Source organism: Chiloscyllium punctatum, chromosome 45 (genome assembly GCF_047496795.1).
Source record: "Chiloscyllium punctatum isolate Juve2018m chromosome 45, sChiPun1.3, whole genome shotgun sequence".
Lineage (NCBI taxonomy): Eukaryota > Metazoa > Chordata > Chondrichthyes > Orectolobiformes > Hemiscylliidae > Chiloscyllium > Chiloscyllium punctatum.
In genome coordinates, this window is record NC_092783.1 from 44,664,612 (window position 1) to 44,685,252 (window position 20,641).

The 20,641-nt window shown below is 41.0% G+C and overlaps 1 protein-coding gene across 3 annotated transcripts in view; it reads right to left on the bottom strand.

Moving 5' to 3' along the window:
- LOC140467329 (complement component receptor 1-like protein) overlaps nucleotides 1-20,641 on the bottom strand; it is a 48,827-nt gene that overhangs the window by 15,757 nt on the left and 12,429 nt on the right. For all 3 annotated transcript variants that reach the window (XM_072563607.1, XM_072563608.1, XM_072563606.1), the window contains exons 2-5: nucleotides 18,955-19,146; nucleotides 17,822-17,918; nucleotides 9,428-9,501; nucleotides 2,696-2,830 (exon numbers count right to left, since the gene is read on the bottom strand). In XM_072563607.1, the coding sequence (XP_072419708.1) occupies nucleotides 2,696-2,830; nucleotides 9,428-9,501; nucleotides 17,822-17,918; nucleotides 18,955-19,146 (498 nt within the window). The remainder of the gene's footprint in view (nucleotides 1-2,695; nucleotides 2,831-9,427; nucleotides 9,502-17,821; nucleotides 17,919-18,954; nucleotides 19,147-20,641) is intronic.

Below are 20,641 nucleotides of genomic sequence, written 5' to 3' on the forward strand. Positions count from 1 at the left end.
GGCTATGTTCCCTACTCTGCAAGATAGCACCAAATTCAAAAAGGTCATTGGGACAAAAACATGTCAGTTCTGGTATAGCACTTATGTGGATTAGAAAAAAAAAGGTGAAATCCCCTATCTTCGGGGTGAAGCTATCTCCACACGTTCACCAACCCCAGCTTCCTGTTCAGGTCCACAAACTGCCTGGATCGCAGGGACATATCTGCGAGACCCCTAGGCCTGTCCACTTCAGATTAAAGTCTCCTGTAGTTGTGTGACGCACCCAAGGGCCATCAACCTGGAGAGCGTATTTTAAAAATTTAAGGAAGTGTGCCGGGGGGAAGTATACATTCAGTATCCCATATTCCTCTACATGTATTAAAGCTTTAAGAATTATAAATCACCCATATTCATTCTTAATTTGACCTAACATTTGAAATGGGAGATTCTTCCAGATGAGAATAGCAAATCCTCTACTTTTTGAATGAAAGGATGAGAAAAACACCCAGCCGAACCCTCCCTGTTACAACCTCAAATGCTCCTTATCAGTTAAATGTGTTTCTTGCAGCAAGGCGACATTGACCCTCTCTTTTCTAAGGCTTGACAATATCTTTTTTCTGTTAATTGTTGAATGACTCCCCTTAACATTCCAGGTGCACCATTTAAATGAATGGCTAGCCATAATCATCTGAGACAATCCGTAACCCCCACCCTGGGAGGAAGAATCCCACTCATAATGGCACCAAGTGAAAACGATAAACAGTTCATATAAATTTAAAAATATAACTTCCAAAACTACCAAATCAAAACTTCTAACAGCTACTTCTACAACATACCAACATATAACACAAATGAAAGGAGATTTTCCCCCTTCTAGAAGGGGACTCCTTCTAGTTGAAGCCATGCCCCCGCCCCAGACAACACAATGTAAGATAAAAAAACACATCTTATAACAAGAAAGTGAAAAGTGGGCACTCAGCCCATCCCCTCCATACTGTAATCCTCGGCACTCCTGGTAGAACAAAAATATATATCCACTTCCCACTTCCTCCAACCCCTGCCCCCCCATCCCATACCAAAAAAGAACAAAAGGAAATGATAAGCCAAAAAAGGGGAACAAAGGATGATGGGAAGGGAGAGAGAAGGGAGAAGAGAGAGAAAAAGAAAAGAAAAATTATGACCATGACATGCGTCAAAAATAAGACGCACCCCCCCCCCCCCCCCCCCCCCCCACACCAACGACAACCAGGTAAGCATCAGGCAGATTACAGGGAAAAAGCAAACTAAACATAATTGTCCATATCATTCAAGCCACTCCATCTATTTTAAAGCATCCAAAATATCCATTGCCTTTTCTGATGAGTCAAAATTGAACATGTACTCTCCGTGATTGAAACATAATATTGCCAGATAGCTTACAGAATACTGGATATTCAAGTCACTTGTCTTTTTACCTCATCGAAGTCTTTCCTCTTACAAATCACGACTGAAGAACAGTCTTGGAAGAGCATAATTTGTGATCCTTTGTATATCAGAGCCTGTGAATCCTTCCCCAGTTCTCTGGAGGCTTCCAGCATCATTTGTTTGTCTCTATAGTGCTGGAGTTGCACTAGGACCAGGTGGGGGTGCTGGTCTGATCCGGTGGGCCTGCTTGACCCGTACCCGGCCGACCTCGACTTCAAGCCACAGAAACTGCGGGAGCCATTGCTCCAAGAAGCTGATGAGCTGGCCTTCATATTTCCATTCAGGAAACTCCACCAGACGGATGTCCTTCTGACGATCTTGATTATCGATCTGCCGTTCCAAGGCCTGGACCCGACCTGCCGAGGATTCCGCTGCAGTTTCGGAAGTCATGGCCCATTGCTCCACCTCCCCAACACATTGCCTGAGACGCTGGATCTCCTGGTCATGCTTCTGCAGCATGGCTGAGATCGGGTCAAGCCTGGCCTAGGTCTCCTCCATCAATAAATCAAACTTCTCTCAGAGTTTCACAAACTACGAGATTAGACACTGCTCCACAGGTAAGTCCCCTGGGGTGATCGCGGAGGCCAATGCTGTGGCCAAGGGCGTGTCCATTGATGCGAGGGTGGTGAGGGGGTGGGGGGGTTCCCTGCTTGTTATGATCCTTGTGTTCCCTTCCATTTGGTCATTTTCCTAATAATTTTAAACTGACACTGGACAATTCTAGGAGTCAAAAAATAATTATTACTATCACATTCAGTAATAAAGGGAGGGTGAGTGCCCCACTTTATCTGGGTTCAGGTGCAGAGCTCAGCAGGGCACACCTACTGGGTCGCCGCCATCTTGAATCCACCATTATTTTATGTTTTAACTTAGATGTTCTTCTGTTAAAAGTTTATCAGCAGCCTCATATGAATAAATTCAGTAGCCAAATTGTAAAAATAAAAATTATTGTCTATGAAGCCAGATTTCAGTCTGGGTTCAGGGTTGGTTAGTATTACCATCAGATGGGATAGCAACAAATGCAAGAAATCAGGGATGTATGAAATGCCAGAATAGGAATTCTCAGAGGGTTCCAAGATTGAATGAGGTTAACAAAACAAAGTTGTCTGAACTGTACAGGGATTTGAACAAAGGAAATTTGAATGGTTGGTGGACTGGAAGCCAATGTAGGTAAGCAATACATTTCCCAGAACCAGAAAATAGTACAGACATATGCTGCCCATAAAATTCAAATTATGCAATAAATACTCACAGCTAGGTAATGATGTAAATGAACGATTTGTCTCTGTAGTAAGAGAACGAGTCTGAGCTGTTTTTTCATTTATTGTGTTGATTCTACTTGTGACGGCAGAAGGAATGGAAATCTGGTCTTCATTATCAGGAAGAGCTGAAGCACAAAGACACACAATTGCTCTCATCAGGTTTTTCATTTAATAAGTAACAAAAATCATAATATTCTACAAATTGAGATCAAACTTTTAGAGAAAGAATTTTAATCCATGCCAGTTTCTTCATTTTTCATGAGTGCCACAATGTGAAGCTGTTGTTGCAAAGCCCAAACAAAACTGGATCTAGAACTCATCTGCTTCAAAGCAGCATACAGTGTGTGGGTTCTGTGGGGCTAAGGCGAAGGGTGGGAGGCTGTCATGGTGATACTAAGCAAAGGGGAGTAATCCTAGCCACAGTGTCTTTGTGGAATCATTCCAGTTCATTTGAACTCCACAGAAAACAAATAAGAAACAAATTTCCTTCCTTTCTTTGAATATTCAGTATTGTAGTTCCCTTTAGGACCCGGTTATTTGTGTGAACAAGAATAAGTTGCTGTCCATTATTTGGAAATTAAAATATTGTGAAAAAAGTCAGTTTTGTATTTGGCTGACTTGCAGAATGTGTAATAATTGTATTGATCTTAAGGTTGATAAAATAATAAGAACATATGAGTGTTACAGACTATTTAATCTATTTATGGTCTTGAGGTCCTTATGCAGATATTCATTTGATCATTATTCCTGTTCCTGCTTGACATCTATGTCCTTTCTACACAATTTTACCTTAGATTTTAAGCTTTCATATTTCAGATCTTTTCATTTTTGTGTCTCAGTTCACTTGGACCTTCAAAAATCTTTTCATCAAGTGTATTTGTGTAAAGGTCATAATATCCTGTAACAAACATCCTGATCTGTTCACCATAGATGCTGGAGATTACATCAGGTCAAGTCTAGACGAATCTTTATCAGAGCTGCAGTAATTTGATCCTAATATGTTCATTATTTTTAGGGTTTGGAATTTGTGTTACATTGTCAAACACTACATCCAAACATATTCTGGATTGAAATTATTAAGCATATTTATGAAACAATTAATAATTCATGATGCTCGAAACATTGCAACGTATGTAGTAGGGCGAGGGCTGCAGAACTTCCACTTACTGTATCTGATGTAAAAGAATAGCTAACAGATTAAACTAAGGTGGAACACATGTCTTAAGTCATTGATTCAATTTTTTTTCGGTCAGGCTATGTAGAGATAATATCAGAAAACATTTCTTCACAGAAAGGAAACAGAAAATCTAGAATTCTCTCCCCCAAAAAGTTGGTGAGACTAGGCCAAAAATTGAAAATTCCTAAACTAAGATTGATAGCTTTTTAGATAAAGGTGCTCAGGGTTATGGAATGAGAATGAACTGTTGGAGTTAAGATTTAGAACAATGGCAGATGGCGTTCAATCTGGGCAAATGCAGGTGGTGCATTTAAGAATATCCAATTCAAGGGTGAAGTATACAGTAAATGGAGAAGTCCTGGGGAACATTGACGTACAGAGAGTTCGGGGTGTTCAGGACCATTATTCCGTGAATGTCGCAATGCAGGTCAGTAGAGTGGTCAAGAAGCATACGGCATGGTTTCATCAGATGGGGTACTGAGTACAAGAGTTGGCAGGTCATGTTACAGTTGTATAAGACTTTGGTTTGGCCACATTTGGAATACTGCGCACAGTTCTGGTCACCATGTTACCAAAAGGATGTGGATGCTTTGAAGAGGGTGCAGTGGAAGTTCACCAGGATGTTGCCTGGTATGGAGGGTGCTAGCTATGAGAAATGGTTGAGTAGATTAGGATTATTTTCATTGGAAAGAAGGAGGTTGAGGGGTGACCTGATTGAGGCCTATAAAATCACAAGAGGTATAGACAGGGTGAATAGCAAGAAACTTTTTCCCGGAGTGGAGGATTCAATTACTAGAGGTCACGAGTTCAAAATGAGAGGGGAAAAATTTAGGGGAGATATACGGGGAAAGTTCTTCATGTAGAGGGTGGTGGGTGCCTGGAATGCATTGCCAACGGAGGTGGTAGGGGCGGGAATGATAGTATCATTTGAGATGTATCTAGACAGATACATGAATGGGCAGGGAGCAAAGGGTTATAGATTCTTCGAAAATAGGTGGCAGATTTAGACAGAGAATCTGGATCAGCACAGGCAGGGAGGGCCGAAGAGCCTGTTAGTGTGCTGTAATTTTCTTTGTTCATTGTTCTTTGTTCAATCATGTTCTAGTTCAATATCAAATCAGGACTGAGGGATGGAATGGCCTAATTATAGATCTTATGGTTCTAAGAACTAAAAAAGGGAAATGTTCCCAATATAGGTAAGTAAATACAAGGAGATTGGGAAAACAGAACAGGCATATGCTGCTCATAAAATTTAAATGATGCAATGAATACAGCTAGATATGGATGTAAACGAAAGGTTTGTGTCTGTACCATCTGCAGTAATGGAGTGAGTCCGAACTGTTGTTTCGTATACTGTGCTGACTATAGTTGCGACAGTAGAAGGAATGGGAAGCTTTAACTCATCATCAGGAATAGCTGGAACATAAAGACACCCCAATTGCTCTGATTAAGTTTTTCATTCAATGAGAGATTGTAATCACAACATTTTACAAACTTTTTACAAATTAGTCAGTTGGGAACAGAGAATTTTGGAAAATCAGTCTCTACTTTAGTAAAGGAATGCAGCTGATCTTTCTTACATAATTTAAATGAATGCTATTCCAGGAATCTTGAATCTGAGTCATAACAAAATACAGTGTATTGAACAACTTACAATGTCGTATTAATAAGGGCTATCCACTTTGAACATAAAACAAAAATGAAGATTATGCTTTCAGGTTACCCTGTTGACCAGTCATTGAGCACGTTAAAAGTTAAAATAACCGTGAGTCATTCCATCACGAAGCACAAAGGTAAATGTGGAAAGAAATACAGGACAGACTGGGAAAAATCAAACTATCCTTACCACTACTGGTACACCTAGGGACTTGACTAGTGACATTTCCATTGCTTCAACAGTTTAATATTCTACTGAGATCAGCAAGCATTGGCAACTTGTTAATTTTTACAAGACATGAAAGGGCTTTAGCATATGGAATATATATAAGTATAGCCATGGTATCCTAGCTGTATTTTAAGAATGGAAAATAACTATTATAGACCACATATAGTGAGGAAATTGCCAAGTTTAGGGAAAATGAACACTCCCTGAGACATCTGTGTACAATATTTCTTAAAACAAGAATTAATTCCACTTACTGGAAAAAGAGTGAGGACATTTTTCAGTGCTATAAACACCACATATAATTCATAGCATTCAGTTTAAAGCTGTTGAGAGATTTCTCCACTTGTCAACACAATATACCACATTGGATATCCATCATGGGCTGAAATGCTAAACTTGTGTAGCCAAGAATGGAACGAGATAGGTGTGGAATTTGACACAGCCAACTGATGTGCAAATTTATTCACACCACACTGCCCCAGGTCAGAATCCAACAGCTGGAAGGAATTGTTGATGGAGTGGTAGAATCATCTGATCCTGGTGGTTGGTAGTCTTTTGAAATTCTGTAAAGACCTAATAAGTCAGATCGTCAGAGACAGGATAGAAATGTATATGCCGCCTCCAAGACTCTCCGAGGCATTAGGCATTGTGCCTGAAAGAATGGCCTCCCAGTGGCAGAATGAAAGAGCAGAGTTTCAAGACACGGTGAAATCCTTCCTATCTGAAAACAAAATATGCTGCAAATCATAGCAGATGAGGCAGCACCTATGGACAGACAGCAAGCTGATGTTTCAAGTCTAGATGAGTAGATACTCTTTACACAATCGAAAGGGTGAAGTCTGCTCCCCACACACTGCGTCAATGGTTAAAATTAGTTGGATGATGTTCTGTTTTCCAAAGACGAGAATGTTCCATCACATGAAGCATTTTACCTGTTTGTTATTCAAATTTAGGTCAATCTTATGTTTAATTCCTTCCCTGGGACTTTAGCTGTTTGGAATGTCTTTGTCGGTTTCAAGGTGGAGGTAAGAACCACCCAACACATTGGAATTGTCTTGTATCTGTAACATTTTGAGACTGACTACCAGAGTGTCTCAGCTGTATAAACCACACTACAGATTTTAATATGTTCCTAACAGATTTAATCAGATGTTATTCATGATAAGCAACAGGATGTTAGATTTCATAATAATGTGGGCACACTGCCATGTCATACACAGGAATTTCGTGGATTACATTTAAGCTGAAACTTCCATCAGTATGGGCTCTCTATTGGTCCAATAGGAACATACAGCCACATTTGCTGCAGAGTTCACTTTTACACTGAAGTGTAAAAGTTGCCAAAAAAGCAAGCACAAATCCAACAGCAGCAACTAGGGTGAGAGTGAGTTTGCTTTTAGCTCTGCTGTGATTTTACCACAGCTTCTCCCGTTAGTGTAAAGAAATGGGATCTGCCTTTGACAAAAGCTAATTCCATCTGCTCAGTTCTTCAGAGTATGTAGGCAGTATAAAGGTTCATGTCAAGACTGACAGCACATCAGATAAATACAGTGCAAGACTCACCAGCCTTCAAGCTCCAAAAATTGTGATTAGGCCCATATCAGATTACTACAAGCTAAATGCTTGAACCCAAACCTGGATTGGTGGTTATTCTCATAAATCCAAGAAACTCATGTGAGCGATGGTTCAGTGGGGTAATGTAAACAGTCCGAGCACAGTCTGAAAATGAGGGCTAGATTGCTCAGGAGAGATATCAGGAAGCAATTCTACACACAAAGTGGGAGAAGTTTTAAACTCTCTTCCACAAATAGCAGTTGATGTTAAATCAGTTGTTTGTTTTAAATCTGAGGGAGATAATTTTTTTATTAAGCAAAAGTGTTAAGGGATATAGATCAAAGGCAGATATGCAGAGTTAGGCTAGTTAAAGATCTCATTAAATGATGGAACAGGCTTGAGGGACTGAAGGGTCTACTCCATTTCCTATGTTCTTATTCTGAATATTCGGTGGAGGGGTTTTGCTGAATATATCTAGGAAACAGAAGAAATTTGAGACGATGACATTTCAGTATGAAATGTCTGAAAATTACCTACACAGGTATTTCCTTAGAAAAAAAACGACAATGCCAGTGAACTCAATGGAATGCAAATTTGGAAAAGGTGTATCTTAAGACAGTTCACAGCCCCTTTACGTTATCACCAAAAGTTACAATTAACCTCATTGGGTTGTGCTTTCTTGCTGTTTTAGGAATGTGATTTTATTCATTGTGATGTTCAAGTGGAATGGAAGAACACTATAGAACACATTTGAGGGAATGTAATCAGTTTGTTTTTCTCTGCTCTTGCATTAGTACCTGTTGCCAACTGAGATGTGCTGGGAATATGGTTCAGGATGTGCATAAAAAACTCAAAGTATAAATAGCCACTGTAACTCAAAACTGGGCATGTGGGAACACTTGCTCACAACTTCTCAATTGCAAGGATTTCCCAATGTTGCCGTATGTGGCCCATTCTCCTGCATTAGAGACAACCATCTTCACTTAACCTGGAAGTTGAAAATCAACTGTGTTTATAGGGACATGATATGCAAATTTTTAGATTGAAGGGGAGAAACCGTTCACAACATCACTCTCATCTTGATAGCCACCATCCTGGGAGGCTTCATCATAACTGTATGTAGATGCTTGGTACACAAACACCAAATGTCACTCTGTGCTGAGGTACTACCTCCCTCAGGTGTTGTGAAGGATGAGTCTAGCTAGACTTCCCCAGAACTCTCAAAGCTGTTGGACAGTAGCCATAACACCTGGCCCTCATGAAAAACTTCATGAAGAACACATCTTCCCTCCTTGTCTATCAGAAGTGTTCTGTGCATAACATCCTAGAGGTGAATCTTTTTGCAATGATTAATGTCCAAACTTTGAATGTCAGGCGATTACTTTGATTGCCTCAAATAGTGAAACAAAACACTGATTGATAACACTGTCCCTTTACAGATGTCCCTTTACTTCATGAAGTGTCAATGTTTCATTCTTGTTTGAATTTGCTGCTTGTATGACAATGACATCATCTCAGCAGTGAGTGGGAACATTGCACTGACACTTAAGTCAGACACGGGTCTTTAACAAACTTGACAATATTGGCAATCTATCAATTAGATAACTCAATTGAAACACACTGCTCCAGCCAGTGAATTGAGGATGTGAATTTGTTAATGGAGATTGATGTGCCCCTGGACACATTGTTTTAATATTTGGCAATTGTTCCCTTTTCATGGAAGACCAAGCAATTAAAGCAAGCTCAAAACTACATCTTTGCTCAGAAATTGCTGGATGTTATTTCAAGATCTGCAATCCTGCCTAATTTCATCCTCCCTCCCTAAGTGAGCAGTGCTCAGTCTAATTATACTACTACCCCTGGTATGGGTCAACTAAGTCAGTAAAAGCAGACATTTCCTGTCTTCATTTTTCAATCACTCCATGGAGTTACATGCACATTGTCAGGTGCCTGGTGAATTATGATAGGTATGCTGATCTTAAACAAGACTAGAACAGGAAAAGAGGATATAAATGGAAGTATAAACGCAGATTAATTCCTCTCAGCTGGATATCCTGACTGTATTCTGATGTGAATCCTTACCAAAAAACAAGGCTATTTACTTACGGTCACAGAATTGAAAACTCTTGCTCCATCCAAGACTGGTGCACAGGATCTGACATTTGCCAAGCAATTGATAGCTGGAACAGGAAGAGAAAGATAAATGAAATTTCCCTGAACAAATAGAAGAAATTGATGTAGGGTCCTTCTTCAGCTCTGGTTTAATACATACAGCAACCTAGTTAGGGAGACAAAGTTCAGTTTTTGCTTCAGTTTTTGACTTCGGTTTCTATGGTTTCAATGCTAAGCATTTGCCACAAGGTTTACATTAAACAGCAAATTGATTGTTAACAGAGGTGTCTTTGGATGTAGCAACAACATTAGAATCCACATAACTGAAGTGTCTTGTGCCTGGAACCGTTTCTATGGAATTTCTTCTGCACTCTCTCCAATCTATTAACATTCTTCCTGTAGTGTGATCTCTGGAACCGCACACAATACTACAACTGAGGTCTAACCAGTATCTTATATTGGTTCATCATAAACTCTCTATTCTTGTACTTTATGTTCCTATTTATGAAGCCAGGAAAGCTGTACTATCTATAAACTGCTCTTTCTATCTGTCCTGCAATTTGTAATGACTTACATATATTCAGGTATCTGCTCCTGCACAACCTTCAGATTAGCACCCTTTGTTTTATACTGTCTCTCCATGTTGTCTACACCAAAATGCACCACTTGACAATTCTCCACAGGGAACTGGTCATCGTTTCATAGTATTCATAGTAATAGAAGCAGGAGTAGGCCATTTGGCCCGTCGAGCCTGCACTGCCATTCTTTAAGGTTATGGCTGATCTATCCATTGTCCCAGCTCCTCCTATCTGCATTATCCCCTTAACCCTTAATTCCCCTACCATGCAAAAATCTATCCAACTGTGTCTTGAATATGTTTAATGAAGCTGCCTCTAATGCTTTCTTGGACAGAGAATTCCATAGATTCACTACTCACTAGGAAAAGCAGCTCATCCCCATCTCTGTCCTAAATCTACTCATAGAATCATAGAGATGTACAGCATGCGAACAGACCTTTCGGTCTAACCCGTCCAAACCGACTAAATATCACAACACAATCTAGTCCCACCTGCCAGCACCCGGCCCATAGTCCTCCAAACCCTTCCTATTCATATATCTATCCAGATGCCTTTCAAATGTTGCAATTGTACCAGCCTCCACCACATCCTCTGGCAGCTCATTCCATACAAGTACCACCCTCTGCATGAAGAAGTTGCCCCTTAGGTCTCTTTTATATCTTTCCCCTCTTACCCTAAAGCTATGCCCTCTAGTTCTGGACTCCACCATCCCAGGGAAAAGACTTTGACTATTCATTCTATCCATGCCCCTCATAATTTTCTAAACCTTTATAAGGTCACCCCTCAGCCTCCGACGCTCCAGGGAAAACAGCCCCAGCCTGTTCAGCCTCTCTCTATAGCTCAAATCCTCCAACCCTGGTAACATCCTCATAAATCTTTTCTGAACCCTTTCAAGTTTCACAACATATAGAACATAGAAAAATACAGCGCAGTACAGGCCCTTTGGCCCTCGATGTTGCGCCGATCCAAGACCACCTAACCTACACTAGCCCACTATCCTCCATATGCCTAACCAATGCCCGTTTAAATGCCCATAAAGAGGGAGAGTCCACCACTGCTACTGGCAGGGCATTCCATGAACTCACGACTCGCTGAGTAAAGAATCTACCCCTAACATCTGTCCTATACCTATCACCCCTTAATTTAAAGCTATGCCTCCTCGTAATAGCTGACTCCATACGTGGAAAAAGGTTCTCATGGTCAACCCTATCTAAACCCCTAATCATCTTGTACACCTCTATCAAGTCACCCCCTTCACCTTCTTTTCTCCAATGAAAACAGCCCCAAGTGCCTCAGCTTTTCCTCATACGATCTTCCTACCATGCCAGGCAACATCCTGATAAACCTCCTCTGCACCCGTTCCAGTGCCTCCACATCCTTCCTATAGTATGGCGACCAAAACTGCACACAATACTCCAGATGCGGCCGCACCAGAGTCTTATACAACTGCAACATGATCTCAGGACTCCGGAACTCAATTCCTCTACCAATAAAAGCCAGTACGCCATATGCCTTCTTCACCACACTATTTACCTGGGTGGCAACTTTCAGAGATCATTGTACATGGACACCAAGATCCCTCTGCTCATCCACACTACCAAGTATCCGACCATTAGCCCGGTACCCCATCTTTTTGTTACTCATACCAAAGTGAATCACCTCACACTTATCCACATTGAACTCCATTTGCCACCTTTCTGCCCAGCTCTGCAGCTTATCTATATCCCGCTGTAACCTCTTTCCAATTGGAAGGAGACCAGAATTGCAAGCAATATTCCAACAGTGGCCTAACCAATATCCTGTACAGCCGCAACATGACCTCCCAACTCCTGTACTCAATACTCTGACCAATAAAGGAAAGCATACCAAATGCCTTCTTCACTATCCTATCTACCTGCGACTCCACTTTCAAGGAGCTATGAACCGGCTCTCCAAGGTCTCTTTGTTCAGCAATACTCCCGAGGACCTTACCATTAAGTGTACAAGTCCTACTAAGATTTGCTTTCCCAAAATGCAGCACATCACATTTTTGTGAATTAAACTCCAACTGCCACTTCTCAGCCCATTGGCCCACCTGATCAAGATCCCATTGTAATATGAGGTAACCCTCTTCGCTGTCCACTACACCTCCATTTTTGGTGTCATCTGCAAACTTACTAACTATACTTCTAAAACTCACATCCAAATCATTTATATAAATGATGAAAAGTAGTGGACCCAGTACCGATCCTTGTGGCACTCCATTGGTCACACGCCTCCAGTCTGAAAAACAACCCTCCACTACCACCCTCTGTCTTCTACCTTTGATCAAGTTCTGTATCCAAATGGCTATTTCTCCCTGCATTCCATGAGATCTAACCTTGCTAATCAGTCTCCCATGGGGAACCTTGTCGAACGCCTTACTGAAGTCCATATAGATCACATCTACTGTTCTGCCTCATCAGTCCTCTTTGTTACTTCTTCAAAAAACTCAATCAAGTTTGTGAGACATGATTTCCCAGACACAAAGCCATGTTGACTATCCCTAATCAGTCCTTGCCTTTCCAAATACATGTACATCCTGTCCCCCAGGATTCCCTCCAACAACTTGCCCACCACTGAGGTCAGGCTCACCAGTCTATAGTTCCTTACCTTGTCCTTACCACCCTTCTTAAACAGTGGCATCACATTAGCCAACCTACCGTCTTCCAGCACTTCAAATGTGACTATCGATGATACAGATATCTCAGCAAGAGGCCCAGCAATCACTTCCCTAGTTTCCCACAGAGTTCTAGGGTATTTCTGCTCAGGTCCTGGGGATTTATCCACCTTTACCCATTTCAAGACATCCAGCACTTCCTCCTCTGTAATATGGACATTTTTCCAGATGTCACCATTTATTTCCCTACATTCTATATCTTCCATATCCTTTTCCACAGTAAATACTGATGCAAAATACTCATATTGTGTCTCCCCCATTTTCTGTGGCTCCACACAAAGGCCGCCTTGCTGATCTTTGAGGGGTCCTATTCTCTCCCTAGTTACCCTTTTGTCCTTAATGTATTTGTAAAAACCCTTCTATTTGCCAAAGCTGTCTCATGACCCTTTTTGCCTTCCTGATTTCCCTCTTAAGTATACTCCTACTTTCTTTATACTCTTCTAAGGATTTACTCGATCTATCCTGTATATATCTGACATATGCTGCCTTCTTTTTCTTAACCAAACCCTCAATTTCTTTAGTCATCCAGCATTCCCTATACCAACCAGCCTTTCCTTTCATCCTAACAGGAATATACTCTCTCTGGATTCTCGTTATCTCATTTCTGAAGGCTTCCCATTTTCCAGCCGTCTCTTTACCTGCAAACATTTGGCCTCAATCAGCTTTTGAAAATTCTTGCCTAATACCATCAAAATTGGCCTTTCTCCAATTTAGAACTTCAACTTTTATATCCAGTCTATCCTTTTCCATCACTATTTTAAATCTAATAGGATTATGATCACTGGGCCCAAAGTGCTCCCCCACTGACACCTCAGTCACCTGCCCTGTCTTATTTCCCAAGAGTAGGTCAAGTTTTGCACCTTCTCTAGCAGGTACATCCACATACTGAATCAGAAAATTGTCTTGTACGCGTTTGACAAATTCCTCTCCATCTAAACCCTTAACACTATGGCAGACCCAGACTATGTTTGGAAAGTTAAAATGCCCTACCATAACCACCCTCTTATTCTTACAGATAGCTGAGATCTCCTTACAAATTTGTTTCTTAATTTCCCTCTGACTATTAGGGGTCTATAATCCAATCCCAATAAGGTTATGATCCCTTTCTTATTTCTCAATTCCACCCAAGTAACTTCCCTGGATGTATTTCCAGGAATATCCTCCGTCAGTACGGCTGTAATGCTATCCCTTATCAAAAATGCCACTCCCCCTCCTCTCTTGCCTCCCTTTCTATCTTTCCTGTAGCATTTGTATCCTGGAACATTAAGCTGCCAGTCCTGTCCATCCCTGAGCCATGTTTCAGTAATTGCTATGATATCCCAATCCCATGTTCCTAACCATGCCCTGAGTTCATCTGCCTTCCCTGTTAGGCCCCTTGCATTGAAATATATGCAGTTTAATTTATTAGTCTTACCTTGTCTCTGGCTGTCCTAACTGTTTGACTCGCTTCTGTTCTCAACTGTACCAGTCTCAGATTGATCTCTTTCCTCACTATCTCCCTGGGTTCCCCCCCCACCCACTACTCCACCTTACTGATTTAAATCCTCCTGAGCAGCTCTAGCAAATCTCCTTGCCAGTATATTAGTCCTCTTCCAATTTTCTCTCTCTCTCTCTCCTGCTCTGACCTCACCACGTGCTTCCTTTGTCTGTACCTCTCCCTTCCTAAAACTGCTGTTGTTTTGACTTTCTTTTTCCAAAGTTCCAAAACAATGCAACAGCATATGAAACAGTAATTGCTGCTTCAGGAATTCAAGGAAATCACCTCCAACCCCTAAAATAGCTCAAAAAAGGAACAGCTGTTACAGTCAGAAATTTTTACCATCCTCCATCTTGGATTACCCAGAATCCTTCTTCCTAATCTTGAGACTATGTCCCCTCACTTGGTTTCACGCACCTGCAGAAACAACTTGCCCACCTTTATCTTATCTGTCCCTTTCATAGTTTTATATGTTTCTATAAGATCCCTACTCAATCTTCTAAATTCTTGAAAGTACAGTCACAGGGAGCCCAACCTCGCCTCATAAGGTAAGCCCCGCATCGCTGAAATCCACCTGCTGAGCCTGCAAAGTCAGTATATCCTTCCTCAAGTAAGGACACCAGAAATGCACATAGTATTCCAGGTGTGGCCTCACCCAACATCTTATAGAATTGCAGCAGAACCTCCCTGCTCTTACATTTAATCCCTCTAGCAATGAAAGCCAATATCCCATTTGCCTTCCTGCTTACCTATTGCGCCTGCAAATCAACTTTTAGCAATTCACATATGAGCACTCCTAAGTCCCTCTGCACAACAGCATGCCGCAATCTTTCACCAATAAAAAATACCCTGACCTCCTATTTTTACTTCCGAAGTGGATAACCTCACATTTACCAACATTGTACTCCATCTATCAGACACATGCCCAATTACTTAACATATCTAAATCTTTCTGCAGACCCTCCACATCCTCTACACATTTTGTCTTTCCACTCGATTTAATGTCATCAGCAAACTTGGATACATTACACCCAGTCTCCTCTTCCAAATCATTTATATACATCAACACCAGACCCAACACCAACCCCAGAATCATAGAGATGTATAGCATGGAAGCAGACCCTTCGGTCCAACCTGTCCATGCCCACCACATCACCACACTCACCACTGATCTCCAAACGGGGAAACATCCATTTATCCCGACCTTCTGCTTTCTATTGGTTATCCAGTTCTCTATCCAGACTAGTACATTCCCCACAACTCCATACATTCTTATCTTACGGATGAGTCTTTTATGTGGCACCTTACCGACACTTTCTGGAAATCCAAGTTTCCAAAGCCCACCCGTTCCCCTCCATCTGCCATGCTTACTACATCCACAAAGAACTCCAGTAAGTTTGTCAAACATGAGCTTCCCTTCCTGAATCCATGCTACATCTGTCTGATGGAAACCTTTCCATCCAAATGTCTCACTATTTCTTCTTTAATGATAGCCTCCAGCATATTCCCAACTACAGATATTAAGCTAACTAATCTATAGTTTGCCTACACCATTTTCAAACAGCGGCGTGACATTCACTGTCTTCCGGGGGGTGTGGGAAAGCGGGGGCTGGGGGTATGGTGGGAGGAGGTGTAGCCAAGGTAGCTGTCAGAGTCAGTGCGTTTGGGTGTTTAGTCAGTCACCGGAGATTGAGACGGAGAAGTGGTGCATGATGGGGAGGGAGATTTAAGAAATGGACCAGATCAATTTGAAGTCTGAGTGGAAGGTGTTAGTGTGATGAATGAACTGTTCAAGTTGCATCTGGGAGCACAAGGCAGCACCGATATAGTGATTGATGTAGCAGAGGAAAAGGTGAGGTGCCAGTGTAGCTGGACAAGAGGGTGTAACCTATGAAATGGCAGGCATAGCTGGGACCCATGCAAGTACCCATCGCCACCCCTCTCTTTTGTAGGAAGCGGGAGGATTGAAAGAAGAAGTTGTTGAAGGTAAGGACCAGTTCTGCCAATCAAACAATGGTGTCGGTGGAGAGGAACTGAGTGGGTCAGTAGGAGAGGAAGAAACAGAGAGCTTTTTGGCCTTCCTTACGGGGGATGCTGGTATAGAGTGACTGGATGTGCATGGTGAGGATGAGATGTTGAGGCCGGGGAGTCAGAAGTCATGGAGGATGTATGTAGGGAATATTTGGACCAAGGAGGCCAGGACACAATTGAGATAAGCAAAGTTAAGTTCAGTGGGGCAGGAGAAGGCGGAGACAATCAGGTCATTTGGGAATTTTTGGAAAGAGATAGAACTGGGCTGTGTGGGGTTGGGGGACTATGAGGTTGGAGGCTAAGGGTGGAAGATCACCTGAGATATGCGACTGTGGATGGTCTCAAAGATGACAGTTTGGTGAAGGGAGCAGAGGTCGTGGCCAAGGAGGCAGTAGGAGGAGATGTTAGCCAGTGAGTTCATTATCTTCTTCTGGAGTCATGGGGCAGAATTAAATGCAGCCAGGTACACTGGGAAACAGTTAAGAGAAACAGGCCCAACTAATTGAGGGAGAGGACCCATGTCAGCTTCCTGATGGAGGCAAAACTTCCGTAATTAAGCTGGATTCCAGAATCAATGATGCGGGCTTCACAGTCACTGGAGATGGGATCAATTATGTCCAATAAACAGGCCAATTGACAGCTAAGAACCCATTGCAATTCAGTGGTAACTCAGGATACACAGGGGTACTGCAGTGATTCCACATCTCTCCCAAAAGCTACTCAACATGACCTTGTTGGGTTTGATGACAGCTTCCTGCAGGAGGTGGTCCCTTGTTGTCTGGCACTCACTGCCCAATCAAGGGTGCCGGCATGGGATAGGTCAAGGCCACTCATGTCCCTACTGTTATCCTTCCTTCCAGCCCATGATCCCCATCAGATGACCCTCCTCCTGCCCATTTCTCACCAGTACTCAACTCACACAATTAAAATATCCTTACAGAATTTGACATGTTATTCCATAATATAAATATAAACTGCTACCTCTAAGTGGAACTCAATAATTAAATATCATGACAAATTGAATGAATTTTATGTGTATTTGCCAAATTTTGCTGAGCCTCATTCTGGCCTCACTCATCTCTGGCTTTGGATCTTCCTTTGATGCGAATGATGGTATGCCGTCCAGCAGACACAGCTCCCACCTAAGTTTCAACATGAGGAGCAGTTGGGCTCTGATTTGTTGACACTCTCAAAGGCACAGTCTATGCTACCAGAGACTTCAATTATGCAAGACGCTCATCAGAGTGCTCAATTAGTGCTCAATTACCACTAAATACCATTGGAGGTTCCCCCACAGAATGGTCAAAGCCAGTAGTAGATGAGACCCTGTCAATGCAACAAAACATCAGTCATAGAGTCCTTATGGTACAGAAAGAAGCTACTTCACTGTTAAGGCCTGCTGCCTGTCTGTAGGGTCATCCAGTTTCTGCTACACCCCAACTTTATTCCCATGATCCATACATAGTATTATATTCTGTCGTGAACATGTGACCCATATATACATCCACTAACCTGAGCAGGCCACCACATACAGTCTCAGTAATTACAATGTAGCCATCCCTGATCAGTTCTGTGAATTTGTGATACTGTGAGTTAATGCTTACCCTTTATTGCAGTGGTAAGTTGCTGAGCTCCCAAATGTTTGACCACTAATAGTGTAGTAACCATTTTGTAAATCATTTGGAGGACCACAAAGTTTAGCTGTGTAAAACATAGACAAAGAGACATTTTAAACATCACTTCAATGTTTACACTGACCCCAATAATATCAAGTATCTCTCATCTCTCAGACCTATGTAACTAAATTTCTTTACATATGTTGAAACATTAATTTATAATATAAATAGAAATCACTAAAGAATGGACTCAATAATTAAATATCACAACAAAAATTGACCATATTTTACATGTATTTGCTAAATAACAATTTTTGATGATTTTACACATGACTCAGTTAATTCATGCTATCCTTAAGAAGAAGAACCTTGTATTTATATAGCAGTTTATATGACTACAGGATGTTTCTGGATGTTTCAAAATAAGTTAAATATGATGAAGCATATTTATTATTCTGATGTGGAGAAATAAACCAGTACAATTACAAAAAATAACCTTGCAATAAATAACAGATCATTTGTTTTCCTTTGTGATGTTGGTTAATGGAAAAGTGTTGGTCAAGACACCAGGGAACACTTTGCCATAGCACTTTTTACAATTAACTGATAGGGCTAATGCGGCTTGGGGTTAAGGTCTCATTTAAATGACAACACCTCCAATAGTGCAGCACCTCCACTGAACCACACAGAAATATCAGGTTAATACCATGCACTCAGGTCTCTGATTGCAGCTTGAATGTCGAATCTTCTGATTGGGAAATGAGAACTCAGAGCCACAGCTGACCGCAGGACTAATACTTAAATCTGGGAAGATGTATAAGTGGTCTTGAATTAACAAAGGATATATGCACCACAGGTTATGATTGCATTAAAATGCAAAGGAACTAGCCTTTGAGCTGCTTTATATGTTCAGACATGTAATACTTGCTTCAAAATCTAGGATCATTTTTCCAAAATTCACAAAAATAACCTTACTTCAAAAATACATCATTGCCCATAAAGTGCTTTGAGATGCCTGGTCACTAAAAACTGTTTATATAAATGTAAGTCTTTTGTTTATATATTTCATAAGAAAACTTAAAAGAAAAGCAGTGAAAAGTTATATTGACATGTATACTTACGCATGCAACTCATCAATGGCTCTGACCAAGTTAAATTGGCTTGACAAATGACAAAATCTGGGGTGCTGTCATTCCACTTATAACCTGGCAAACATCTATAGTAAACAACTTGACTCACGGAGAAACCTTGCTGAATGAGATACTGGTCCAATGGGATGGCAAATTTAACAAGTGGAGGTTTGTGGCATTGACCTGCAAAGATCACAATTGTTTTACTATTTATGTTATGAATTAACATGATAGTACAAAAGTATGGCTTATAAATTTTCAACTTTCGTCACTTGATTTTAATATATGAGACTTTCATCGACTGAAAGGGACCAAAATTGTTTTTAAACAGAAAGAAGAAAGCATTGACTGAATACCAGAGCAATGATCACCGAATGAAGTTGCATGAAGCTCTTGAAAGCAAAGAAACAAAGAAAGACAGGTTGGGCAGAAATTAACATTTTCTCAAATCGTACTGAAACTCCATCAAGTCTGAAGAAACCCTTGTCTTCTGTTTTTGATTGACATTTTTCTAAAAGGTTCAGATATTATGATGAAATTTGCCTGCAGATTATTCTGCTTGAAAAAAGACACCAAACATGGGGATCCACAAGTAAACTGTATTTCAAGAAAACAGGTTTTAGACAGAGCAGAGAAAGAATATGAATTTCAAACAGCATCGTTTGGAGGGCTTGCTCTTTCTCTCTCCATATATTCTTCTGAACTCCTCAAATGTAAGATCAGAGAAATAACAACAATTTCCCACAAAATCAAGGGTTCTATAAATTTTGCTGTTGCTGAGGATAAGAGACAACAACTCAGTATAAAAACTCAGATACCCTCTGAGAAACTGCATACAACCCACACAGATTTGCACATCATGTTTCTGATTTGATGATGCCTCTATTGGGAGAAACCAGCAATGGCAGTAGGATACCCTTATTTGAGCCCTAATTGGTATTAGGGTGGAAAGTTTTCCCACATGCTTTCCTGTCATTGACATAATCGGGATAGGGGTGGAAAGGTGGCAAAGTTCCTAATCATCTGAGTAATTGCAGCTCCCCCATCATCAAATTCATACAGGCAGAGCATAAACTTCAACCATTGTATTAGACTTTCAATCTCAGTATTTTTGTTTTACTCCCAATTCCTGATAATCCAATGCAATTTTCGCAGAAATGACATTACCGGAAGGGATCTGGATAGATGCAGAAACTTTCCAAGATTAATCATAATTGTAAGTGTAAAAACATGATTTAAGAACAATGATGGCCAATGTCTCTCTTTTGCCACTAACTAAGAAGACCTGCATTTGAAATAAACAGGAATTACAAAGGGGAAATATCCAAAATCTCTATCTTGCACTTCCTCTGACCTTCACCCAAAGTAATACCAATGAAATTACCTTCAGCCCAGTTGTGGAAGCAAAATACATTTAACTGCAATAATGAATAACATTTCAGCAACATCAGAAACTTATTCAGCTCCAAGCTTTATTAATCATTGATCATTGATCATCTTATTGGGATTGTGTTATTGACCCCCTAATAGTCAGAGGGAAATTGAGAAGCAAACGTGTAAGGAGATCTCAGCTATCTGTAAGAATAATTGGGTGGTTATGGTAGGGCATTTTAACTTTCCAAACATAGACTGGGTCTGCCATAGTGTTAAGGGTTTAGATGGAGAGGAATTTGTCAAA